At 44.7% G+C, this 12,848-nt stretch overlaps 1 protein-coding gene across 2 annotated transcripts in view; it reads left to right on the top strand.

The window, feature by feature from the left end:
* Positions 1–1,955, top strand: part of EFCAB2 (EF-hand calcium binding domain 2) — a 90,476-nt gene extending 88,521 nt beyond the window's left edge. Inside the window, exon 7 of one of the 2 annotated variants that reach the window (XM_058669434.1) lies at positions 1,713–1,955. In XM_058669434.1, the coding sequence (XP_058525417.1) occupies positions 1,713–1,828 (116 nt within the window). In that variant the 3' untranslated portion in view covers positions 1,829–1,955. The remainder of the gene's footprint in view (positions 1–1,712) is intronic. The other variant, XM_058669435.1, reaches the window with a different exon arrangement.
* The last annotated feature ends 10,893 nt before the right edge of the window (positions 1,956–12,848 follow it).

Raw genomic sequence — 12,848 nt, forward strand, 5'->3', positions numbered from 1 at the left:
TTTACCAAGAAAGCAGGTGGCTACCTTCAGTATTTTTACTGGGAACAAGGCATTGTTCTAAGTAGTAGAGTATATAGGTCATTCGCCTTACATCATGAACTTAATTGTTGGCATTTGGACACTAGGCCTACTGCTCACTTGCTGGGACAGTCTGCCTCATTCCTTTGTGTGCTACTGGCATCGTCATTTGTAAATGGGGACAGTAACACCTCTCATGAGGTGATTGGGAGATTAGTTTATTAATGTATATGTGAGATACTTATATCAGTGACTGGCTCACAGTAGTACTCAATCAATGTTACTATTATAGTTTTTTTTTTTTTAGTATATATGCTGCCAAAACGAGCACATTATTATACTTTTTTTTTTTTAACGTGGTTTATCTTACTTGAAAAACACAGAGAGAGCTCCCATCTGGTGGTTCCCTCTCCTAGTGCTGGCAGTGGCCAAAGGCAGGAGCTGGGAACTCAGTCCGGGTCTCCCATGTAGGTGGCAGGAACTGGATTACTTTAGCCCTTACCATTGCCTCCTGTGGTCTGCAATGCTGGAGTCAGGACCTGAGAATGAAACCTAGGCACTTTGGTGTGGGATAAACTCCCACTCCTCTGTGATTTGTGTTCTTTTAAGGACATACATCAAAATTCATTTGGCAGTAGGTTTAGTATTTAGCAGTCAAGTATAACAAGAATACCAAATTGGTCATTTTAGGATTTCAGATGTTCTTTCTTTCTTAGGATATATGCATGCTTTCAGAGCAACTCTGTACATTTCTCTTATTTGACAATGCTATGTTCATTGTCATCAAAACTGTCATTTGAATAATTTATCTAGTAATAATTGAACTCCTACTAAGAAAGCATTGTTTGTAATGGCGGGTGACTTAAGCACGTAAAGCAGGTAAGCCTAAGGCTTTGATAGCTCGCCTGCCTGGGTTAAGCGGTGTACGGATGAGATGGTGATGAGGCTGTATCTGTTGTTATTTAATATTAGGACAAAATACTGTGTTAAGTGGTCAGCAGCCTTGCCGGCTCACCTGAGTTTGCCACTCATCATGGTGAAACCAATCTCTAAGATGGTCCCTCCACTGTTTCCTGCATCCAATTAAAGCCCAACTTTTAAAGTTTTCTGCCCAACTTTAAGGGTGCTTTGACACCAACACTGGACCCAGCTATTTTTCAATAGTAGATGAATGGCATCTATGACTTCACTAAGTTGGCCAGACCCAGTTCAGAAACATTTAGAGATGAAATCATTACAATTTCCAGTTGCTATTGTCTCCTCTTCAGCAATTTTGCATTATGAACATTTAATCATCTCTTCGTACTTTTACTAAATAATGATTATATGCCCCATAAGGTTGTCCTTTGGGTTAATCCTTTGGCAGTCTCAACAGTTTCAATTTAAATAATTAAACAAGTAAGCCTGGTTCATGATGCTTTGCTGTCTGCTTGCTGTTTTGGCTGAAGTGCTAGGTTCTGTAGATTGCTATTCTATGATACCTGCACAGTAAAGTAGATTTCAGGTCTGCCAGAGTAACATGCTTCTGGGACCTCTGGACTGTCATCATATGCTGCTCTGTAACTCACAAGAGAGTAGCTAGTGAGACATTGGGGGGTTGTGAGGCTGCCTGGCAGTGAAACTGGTTTGTTGAAAGAGAAAGAAAAAAAATCAGATCATTGTCAATGATGAATTTCCCTTCTTGTCCTTCCCAGGCGAACCTTTTTCTCAAGAGGAAATGGAAGAGATGTTGTCTGCTGCAATTGATCCAGAAACAAATGCAATTAATTACAAGGAATATATAACAACAATGGTGATAGATGACAGTTAAATGTTCTAAAGCTTTAACTTGTAATTGAAAAAACAATTTAAAAAAATGCTTGTCTTTGTTAATTTTACATTTTAGTAATTTCTATAGCTAATGGACTTATGATAGAACTATTTCAACATTTTTAAAAGAAGATTATATTAAAACAAAGATTATATTATTTTAAAGCAATTTTTAAAGTATGCCTAACCCATGGAATGCTCAGCTGCAAATTATTTTAAAACTATTCTGAAAGCATCAAAATAGGTTGTTATTTTCAACAATAAAATCTATATTATCTTCAAATTAATTCAAACGACAAAATGAAGAGTAACTGTAATGACCTAAAGTTTAACATATGAAGATCTAGAGAGAGGATAGAATGACCACAAATTAAAAGTGGGCAGCAGTTGATATTGGCTCCCTTTTAAAATAACAACACTTCAGCAATCTGAATGTACAAGGAGTTATTGAAGTTACTATTAAAAAATTAATTCCTATGAGTGTTAATTACCAATCTCATTTGAGATTATAGTGCCCTATTTTGTAAATTTTAATTTGCTGATGGCTCTGGTCTGCATAATTACTTTGGATGTTGAAAATCATTAAAAGGGCCTGGTGTGGTGACCTAGCTGATAAAGTTCTTCCCTTGAATGTGCTGGGATCCCATATGGGCGCTGATTCTAATCCCAGTGGCTCCACTTCCCATCCAACTCCCTGCATGTGGCCTGGGAAAGCAGTTGAGGATGGCCCAAAGCCTTGGGACCCTGCACCCACATGGGAGACATGGACGAGGTTCCTGGCTCCTGGTGTCAGATTAGTGTAGCACTGGTCTTTGCAGTCACTTGGGGAGTGAATCATTGGACGAAAGATCTTCTCTGTTTCTCTTCCTCTCTGTATATCTGACTTTGCAATAAAAATAAATAAATCTTAAAAAAAGAGAAAACCATCAAAAGGCCCATGTGTTAAAGATTTGGTCCCTAGAGGCAGAAATTAATGGTATTAAGGAGATGGACATTTGATCCAGTTATGTTCAGGAAGTAGACCTAGTTGATGCCCTTAAATCCCTGAAGGTGTGTTCTCTCAAGGTAGTTCTTACAAGCTGGAGAGTTGGCTATAAAAGCCTGACCTGGGCCCAGCCATTATCTGCTTCTTGGCTTGCCATGTGGTCCTTCCATCATGTGAGCTTTGTCATTGCCACCCTCATCAGAGGTAAAGCCAGTGGAGCTACTGGAGTGTGGCCTATGAGCCTCCACAGCCACGAGCTCAGGAAACCTTACTCTTTTTTTTTTTTTAAGATTTATTATTATTATTATTGGAAAGCCGGATATACAGAGAGGAGGAGAGACAGAGAGGAAGATCTTCCATCCAATGTTTCACTCCCCAAGTGAGCCGCAACGGGCCGGTGCGCGCCAATCCGATGCCGGGACCAGGAACCTCTTCCAGGTCTCCCACGCGGGTGCAGGGTCCCAAAGCGTTGGGCCGTCCTCAACTGCTTTCCCAGGCCACAAGCAAGGAGCTGGACGGGAAGTGGAGCTGCCGGGATTAGAACTGGCGCCCATATGGGATCCTGGGGCGTTCAAGGCGAGGACTTTAGCCGCTAGGCCACACCGCCGGGCCCAGGAAACCTTACTCTTCATCAGGTTAGTTTCCTCAGGAGTTTAGTTGTGATGAAAAATGTTACCATAAATGAGAGAGCTAAAAGAGTTGACATCATTGAATCTACAGAAAATACTGAATGGAACTTGATAATGTAAGGTAGTTGGCAATTCTGTCCATCTTTAGAATTCTTTCATACTCAGAATGTCGATTATAGGATTATTGGGAATACTGTCTTGGATACTGAGTTAGAATATGGAGAAATTTTATGATATGCAAGAGAGCTGCTTAAAAGAGCAGAATAAGTTATTTGAATTGAAGCAAGAATGATGAAGAATGCACAGGAACTTGCAAGCAAAGGAGAAATTAAAGTAAAGAAAAAAACAAATGATTTTTTTATCACCTATAAATAGTTACGCACCAGATAGTACCATTTTGGTCAGTGATGGTCTGCTTATGTCATGGTAGTTGTCCCCCTAAGAACATAACGATAACGTGATATGATAGTTATCTTAGTTTGTCTAAATGCAGTTTAAGATGTTTGTGTAGCAATACAGCTGCTAATATTCTGTTTATTAGCATGTATTCCTGTTAAGTGCTGCACAGTTGAATTATTTCATACATTTCCCACCCACCCATGCACACAGTGAACCCATTTCAACATGGCCTTGTCACTGTATATGTATCTGTGCCTGTAGATATTTAGGGTTGCCGTGATTCTCCTCACGTGCATGCAGTCTGCAGCAGTATTGCTTCTTGCCACTATTCCTTTGTTATGAAGTAGTCACTGATGACTCTTAGGGAATTAGAGTTGAAAAATGAATAAACCCATCCCTAGTTAAGCCCACAGTTTAGTGAGGAAGAGGCGCAAGTCAGTCAGTAAGCACATTTCATACAGGGGCACAGCCAGGTTACAGTGGAAGTGTGTGACAGATGGAGCTGATTCAGCTAACTGGGGGCAAGAGAGCTTTCTGGAAGGTGAAAGATACTAGTGAGTAAAGAAGGATTTCCAGAACATGTACCATGTGACTTAAACAGTGTACTAAGTGGCCTGCAGAATTTTAGCCAGGAAAGAACAGGCTGAAAAAAGAGAGAGAAAGAAAAGAGAAAGAAAATCCAGAGGTGTCATGAAACATGGGACAATCTGGGAGTTGAAAGTGGTTCTGTATGTTTGGTATGGAGATTTGGGGACCTGATGAGAGATGGAATTCAAGTGGTAGACAAGAGCTGTATGATTAAGGATGTTGGGTGAGGTGTAAAGTTAGCATGGAAAATGGATTTGGAGGATCAAGACTGGAAGTGAGAAGACCAGATGTGGGAGAAGTTAAGCTCAACCCCAACTTTCTGGCTTGGACAGTAGGTGGTGATGACCCTCAATGAGATATAAGATTCAGGGAGCAAGTGTTGAGTGTGACTATGGAGATCTTGGGATTGAGGAACTAGTGGCTCCTTTAGGGTGAGACATGGAGTACTTAGTTGGGTAAGGAGGACAACTCTGGCCAGAGACCTGGCTTTTGGAGTTCTTGGCATGTAAACGGTAGTCATCGCCCTGGACACAGGAGGGTTAAGAACAGATCCTGTGGAGCATCAGAGTTTAAGGAGAATAGAAGAGGAACTCAGATCAAGGACTGGGAAGGAAAAGCCTGGGAGGAAGGGAAACTGGAGACAAGCATCTTAGAAGCCAGGACAGGAGAAATGCCTCAGGAGGAGGCAGGAGCCACACCAGATGTGGGAGGGAGGAAGGTAACTGGAGATGGGAAAAGTGCCCATTCATTTTAGCTGTGGGGAGTTTATCAAGGACCGCTCCCAGACCAGACACAGTGAAACAACAAGAAATAAGAGTCTAGAAATAAGTGGGTTGGGGAATGGATGGAATGAGCAAGTGGAGCCCGGAGGATGGGTTACTTGGCACAAGGGCAGGAGGGAATACAGTTGAGGGAGTGGTTTCTGGAAACAGGTTGTATGCAAGCATGTTTATGTTCCAAGGGCTGGGAACCACAAAGAAGTTGGGAGTGGTTGGATTCTAGGGCAGAAAAGACACTGGCTTTCATGGGAAACAGTGAACACACAGATACTACCTGATGGCCCTTACTGTGCTTTTGAGTGAAGAGGAAGGCAGTAGGTTGTGGAGCTTAAAGAGGTGGAAACATTTTAAAGTGTCCGAGAAAGGGCCCATTAAGGATTTTCTTTTTTCTTTTAAGATTTATGTATTTTTATTGGAAAAGCAGGTCAGATTTTTTTTGAAGATGTATTTTTATTGCAAAGTCAGATATACAGAGGGGGGGAGAGACAGAGAAGAAGATCTTCTGTCCGATGATTCACTTCCCAAGTGACCTCAATGGCCAGTGCTGCGCCAATCTGACACCAGGAGCCAGGAACCTCGTCCATGTCTCCCATGTGGGTGCAGGGTCCCAAGGCTTTGGGCCATCCTTGACTGCTTTCCCAGGAGCAGGGAGCTAGATGGGAAGTGGAGCTGCCGAGATTAGAACCAGCACCCTCATGGGATCCCGGAGTGTTCAAGGCAAGGACTTTATCTGCTAGGCCACGGCGCCAGGCCCGGAAGATCAGGTTTACAGGAAGAAGGATATACAGAGAGAAAGATCTTCCATCCACCTTCTTTACGCTCCAAATGGCCACAATGGTCTGAGCTGAGCCGATCCAAAGCCAGAACCCAAGAGTTTCTTCCAGGTCTCCTATGCAGATGCAGGGTCCCAGGACTTTGAAAGGCCATCCTCCACTGCTTTCCCAGACCACAAGCAGGGAACTGGATGGTAAGTGGAGCAGCCGAAATATAAAGTTGTGTCCATGTGGGATCATGGCATCCCAGCACTGGCAAGGTGAAGATTCAGCCACTGAACCATCACACCACCGTGCACCCTCTCACTCCTACCCAGATGATGATTTTCAAGGAACATGGGAAGATTTTGTTCAGCAACAATGGCTCAGGAGCGAAACTGGTAGATTGTTACAGCAGTCTAACCAGAAGTTAAAGTTTTGTCACATGTGTGACATGGAGGGAAGTGGAGGAGCAGCAGAAAGGCAGTGAGAATGCTGGTCTCTGGGGGTAGGACATCAGGGAAAGATCTAGTAGAGATTAGGTTCAAGAGCCTGGGAGGTTTAAGATTAACAATTGAAGGTTGGATAAGGGAGGAGTACAGCTAAAAAAGGAACACATATGAAAATTAAAAAAAAAAAAGCAGCTGTCTCCTAAAATCTGATTTTGCATGCTAGGCAGGTGCCCCACATGTTGTAATATACAGCACCATGCCAGTGAGTCTCCTGGTCTCTCCCTCAGCGCCCCTAGCTGGGTGCTCACCATCCTCATCCCATAGAACAGCTTGTACATAGCTGCTTGCTTCCGCATCCTCTGACTGCGACATCCAGGCGGCAGAAAAGGCATCCCTCCTTTTCTTTGCCTTGCTCTCCTAGAGTAATGTTGTGCTGTGCTTGAACTCTGAGCTCGCTGTGTTCAGTCTTTTTCATTCTCATCTGTTAGAATTTAGAGTGTAGTCAGGGCCGAGTGTCACCGTGTGCCAGGAGCTGTTCTGAGTGCTTTGTGTGTGGAGGCATGTGGTGCCCACAGCCCCCATGCCCTGTTCACGGGTGGGTGACCCCCTCTGTATGGAGTGGGTAACAGAGAAGTTGGGCTCCATCAGGGGCTGCTTTGGTCACAAAACTCCCAAATCTCAGGGGTTCTGGATTGGGTCTTCTGTTGTTCCTATTTTGTATCAGCTGGCGTCAGCTGAGATTCTGCTTCATGAGTCTGTGTTCTCATCTCCTTCCTAACTCACATAAACGTGTGTGTCTCTGCCCCACATGGTCCTATCTGTACCTTCACGAATAGAGCTGCCTTTGACTTCTATAAGTGTCCCAGTTTCATGACAAATAACTACACTAGTGGGCCTTAACAGGAAGTATTTTTTCATTCAATGGGTTCCCAAAGATACATTTTCTCCAGGGATTACCTGAATTTTTTTTTCTCAAGATCAAGTCCAAGTAGAGGAGAATGGGCCACTCCCTTGACTGTGCTCGTTAGAGTCCTGGCCCCAGCAGAAGGAGCTGCAGGCCTTGGAGGAGGTGCAGACATGGGAAGCATTCCCCTCAGGGCATTTCTTCCTCCCAGAGGCATAGTGTTTCATGGCAACGGTTTGAACATACCTAACGCCTCACGTGTGCGCCTGACATAGGCTTACTGGGAACATGCAAGACCCAGTTAGACCTTGTAGCCAGCTGCCCTCACTCACTAAGCCAGGTGGTGCCAGCCTATGCCAGGGCGGTTCCTTGATGAGCTAGTGTTGCCAGCACGTGCTTTTTTTTTTCCTCCCCGCACTTTTATTTTGGGGTTCAGCCACTCCCGCCCCTTCCAGTGTGGCCCCTGTTGCCTCAGACATGCACACTGGGAGGCCACTTGGACTCCAGGGAGGGGAAGTGGCGGGGCCCAACACTGTTACCCGTTCCCCGACCCAAACACCCACAGCACTAAACAGCAGCAGATGGTGGAGTGTTGGGCAATATTTGGAAGAAGGGGTCCTGCCAGCACGTGCTTCTAAGGAGAGACTTGCACACACAGAAGGCACAGGGGGGTGGCCTTGGGATTGAGTACCCCCAGGCCCCACCTCCTAAATTCTGTCACAGGTTCTGACTAGTATCACATCTCCTACCCTCTCTCAATGGAAATTCTCTCTGGTTGTCAGAAAATTGACTTCATTGACCAAAAAGTTCAACATAGAAATCTCATTTTAGGAGCTGGCAGCGTGGCATAGCAGTTAAAGCCACTGCCTACATTGCTGCCAGCATCCCATGTGGGAATCAGTTCTTTTGTGCCAGCCGTTCCAGTTTCCCTCCAGCCCCCTTCTGATGTACCTAGGAAAGCAGCAGAAGATGACCCAAGTGCTTGGGTCCCTGCACCCACATAGGAGACCCTGATGAAGCTCTTGGCTTCACCTGGCCCATCCCCAACTGTTGCAGCCATTTGGGGAGTAAAGCAGCAGGTGGAAAATCTCTCTTCCATCCTCCTGTCTTGGTAACTTTGTGTTTCAAATAAATCAACCCCTAAAAAGACAAAAAGATCCCATTTTGTTTCCATGTTTGCAAAGGGAATACTTTCCTTTCATTCAAACCATCTCAGTGTGTTTGACCTCTCTGCCTTACCTGTCCCGCTGTCAGCATGCAGTTAGGTCTCAGTGGCATTTTCATGCGTCTCCTGGGCAGAAAGCAGGCCTAACCTTCTGACTTGTGGCTTCCCTCGGCAGAGCTTGCTGTTCCTAGAGGCCCGGCATGCTGAGCTCTGTGGAAAGTCCTGCCTGTTCTCATGCTCCTGGGCTGAGGCAGATGTGTGGCAGAGGGCCTGGCCCGCAGGCGGGGAGCTCAGCCTCCCTGTGACTCACTCTGGGTCACATGCTTCACCTCCCATGCACTTCTGCCTGGAAAGGAAAGAGCCCAGGCCAGCCCTCCTGCCTCTAGGAGTGGTGCACTTGTTTAGGCCCCTTTGCAGGGACCCAGTGCACAAAGACCAGGTACCTAAGAGATAGATAGATAGATAGATAGATAGATAGATAGATAGATAGATAGAGGAGTGGGAAGGGAGGGAGGAGTGGGGAGGGAGGGAGAGAAACAGAGAGGAAGATAGCAAGAAAGGGAAAAGGAAGGGAACGGATGGGCGAAGGAAGGAAGGGAGGGAGGGGTTGTGTGGTACCTTTCTCACCTTACCACACAATCCCTTCCTTGGAAAATCATCCTGCTCTTAGGTACAGGTGTAATCCCAACTGGTGTGCTATCCTGAGAACTCTTGTTCCTTCCTTCCTCCCTCCCCACTCTAGTTGATCCCTGTTGGATCAACTTTAAAATGATGAGGTTCTATCTTGAAATCTATGGTTAGTGTATTTTCTACCTATCCCAGGGGAAGACTGTTTCTATATCCTAACCCCTCTTAGCATATTCTGCTGTTAACTTTGACAATCTAATGGATACAAACAGTATCTTGCTGATTTTTAAATGTTAAGATTTGCATTCTGTCAATTGCTGGAGCTTTCTAAGGCCCAGGACAATGTACCAGAGGATTTGATAGGATTCACTGCAGGAAGCAGCAAATTGGAGCCTCACAAGCTGATGGCTTCCCCAGACAACAGCAGCCCCTGCAGCTGCTGTGAAATGGAATCTCAGGAAACCTAGCATTACAGGCAGAATCTGAATTCAAGAGACACTTGAAGGAGGTGAGCAGTGAAGTGGGAATGAGCCATGGTTGCTCAGAACAGTTAGCAGGAAATGTCACAAACATTGTAGCCGCGAACCTGGAACTGGGGAAATAGGCGTGCGAATGAGATGTGAAGAACAGTCACCTAGGCCAGAACAAGGTGCCAGCTGGCCATCTGCTCCACTACCACCTTCTTGTAAAAGTGTTTCCTAATGCAATTTGTTTGCTCACCCAGTGAACATTTATTGAATTCCTGCCCTGTGCCAGACATGGTATGAGGCACCAGAGATGCCAACATGAAGCTAAGACATAGCTCTTGCCCGGAGAGGCAGTGAGGCAGATAATAGCATCAGGCTGCGGATGCTGAGCAGCATGAATGAAGACCTTGGGGACCAGGGGATGCAACAGCCAGCTCTGCCCGTCAGACTTTGAGGGCTTCATGGAAGAAGTAACAAGACAATCCACATTTTCTATGCTCCTGTTGGCAGTATTGCTGTTAACGCTGGGCAGAGGGAGTGTTTCAGGAGGGGATGGCTTGAGGCTAATGCTAAAATAGCTTGCAGGGAAGAATGGACCTGCTTTTGAATTGCAGCTGTGCCAGATGCAGGATATGTGGCCTGGGACCAGTCAAGATCTGTCTGTACTCTGTTCTTAGGTGTAAGGTGGCAGGAATCCTATCCACCTGGGAGATGATTCAGCACGAAGGGGGCGCTGCACACAGGGCTTGATGAACATTTCCGCCTTAGAGTAGATTTTTTCTTTCAATTTTGTAAACATATGGGGTCCAGATACTTACAGCATTTCAGGGAATAAGAAAAGCTATTTTCCTAAATTTATGACCTCAGGGACTTCATGGAAAGGGTATAAATGCCATTTGAACTCCATTCATATAACAAATATATATCCAGCAAGCAAAATAAGCAGGCCCTTTATCCTAGTCGAATTTGAATTCTGGTTGGGAGGCCAGCAATAGACGTCAGACAAAATGGTACATCAGTACATCTATGTCACTCAGAGATGAACCCTATGGAGAAAAACTAAGCAAGGTAAGAGGAATGAAGGGGTGGAAAAACATTGTTGAAACTGGATGACGTAAACTTGTCTCCATGGAGGTAACAGATGAGCAGTGACCTGAAGGCAACTCAGGAGAACTGGAGATGAACTTCCTTTGTGGGCAGAACGTCAGTGCCAGGTGATGGGGGAGCTTCAGAAAAGAGAAGCAGGGGACCAGGACAGAGAGAACAATAAGAACCTTCAAGGACATGGGAAAGGACGTTTGGTGGATGCTACATGTGAACATATGGAATGGCACTGAACCTGTTAGTGGCTGTCACAAGGGCCATGGCCTCTTAGACCAGTGTGGCAAAACAGGTATGGTGAGAGTGGTTGAATTTGAGATCTGTTTGGAGAGTAAAACCAAGGGAGCTTCCTGATGGGTTAAATGTGAGTGAAGAAAAAAGATAACCATAAAGTTTAGGTCTAGGCTACTAAGTGTCATTAGTTCAGATAGGGTCAGTGTCTAGGTGATGGTTCAAGCTTTGGAATTGGATAGGATCACTTAAGGAGTTGGGGGAAGGGAAGAAGAGAAAGATCAGCACCAGAAACCCTGAGCCAGCCAAGTGTCCGGCAGTTCCAGACCTGCTGCTACCCACTCCCTAGTGGAGACCGCAAAGGGCCACTCTCACCCAGCTCTCTCTTCTCAGGGACCCTTCAGATTCCCCAAGGAAAGCTGGATTCACCTAGATGAGAAAACATCTGTGAGTAACTCATGACCAACCTGATGATGGCACCAGATCTTTTTAGTTTGTGCAATCAAAGTAAGTCCCCTTTCATCATGCCCTAAGAAAGCTATCACCACCCAAGGTTTCCCAATTTCTCTAAAACATGTGATCATCAGTCCAGATCACCATTGTCTGCCGAATGCGGGGAGGTGGAAGCAGAGCCCATATGGCCTTCTTTTAGGCTGCATTACAAATTAAAGGGGACACATCCAGTTGAGTCAGTGTGGTAGCTACCAAAGGTAAGCCAAGGACAAGAGCAGTGGGTATCAAGGTCAGTGTATCAAGGTCAGTGTGAGGAGATTTGGGGTTCTTTATTTTCAACTTATCAGAAAGCATTGAGCAATATGTGACTCCCATTATAATGAGTATTGTGCCAGAAGCACCAGTTATTTTCCTAAATCCATCCCAAATCTCCACTGGTATATTATGAAGAGCTCTCAGTTTACCTTGTATTACACAGAAATAAAGGGGTCACATGGTATCTTTGTATTCTAACACCTCCTTCCCCTCTTGTTATTGCCATTAATTTGCTGAAGAGCTGGGTCTTTGGTCCTTTAGAGTCTTCAACATCATGTTTCTGTCTACTTGGGTTTCTGTGATGTTGTCTAAAATGTCTCTTAACTCCCTATTTCCTTTAATCTGGTTTGTATATCTAAAGGCTTGATCAAATTCAAGGTCAGGTTTTCGATTTGTTTGGTTGTTTCTCTGTTTTTGCAAATTGACTTCAGTGGAGTTCGTGAACTTCCACTGCCTCGCTCAAGGAGGCACAGAATGTCTGCATCATCTCTCTGTCACTGCTCAGGCGCAGGTGCCATCCGCATGTTGCTCTCAGGCCACATGAGGCTTCCCACCAGCTCATCATCTCGTCCCATCCACTGACATTGTTTTACCAGCAGTTGCAAAATGGTGAGTTTCAGGCAATGGAATTCTGTCAAGGATAATTTTCCTATTGTCAGCTATTTGTTCTGCTTGAAATCAAGTTTGTTCTGCCAGGATACAGCAGTTTGCTAACTTTAATTTCCCAGAAATGTTTCCTGATTTCTTTCAAAAACATGTTTTAATTTTATAATCCCGTGTGTCACAAGCAGACCTTAAAATGGCCAATGCCCTGTGGGAAAGGTTCAAGGCCCCCGTGACTCCTGTGCCAGCCAGTGCTGCACTTGGTGGCACGTGTCTGCCCTTGATTGCTTTCTGATGATTTACAGTGTTTGCATTAGCACTTACACTGCTGTTTCTGTCACACTGAATCTGTTTTTCACGTGGGTGGGAGTGAAGTTTTGAACTTAATGAAGCTATTATAGGTTGATAAAGAAAGTTCCAAACATCATAGAGTTAAGAGAAAAAATGATGTAGAGTAAAATTTAGACAAATGACACCAGGAAATCATGATTCTGAGTATAATTGTTCTCTAATAAGCATGTGAAAGAATCAACAAATGTACATATGTTTTCATGTATTTTTATATTTAACA

This window comes from Ochotona princeps, chromosome 10 (assembly GCF_030435755.1).
Source record: "Ochotona princeps isolate mOchPri1 chromosome 10, mOchPri1.hap1, whole genome shotgun sequence".
NCBI lineage: Eukaryota > Metazoa > Chordata > Mammalia > Lagomorpha > Ochotonidae > Ochotona > Ochotona princeps.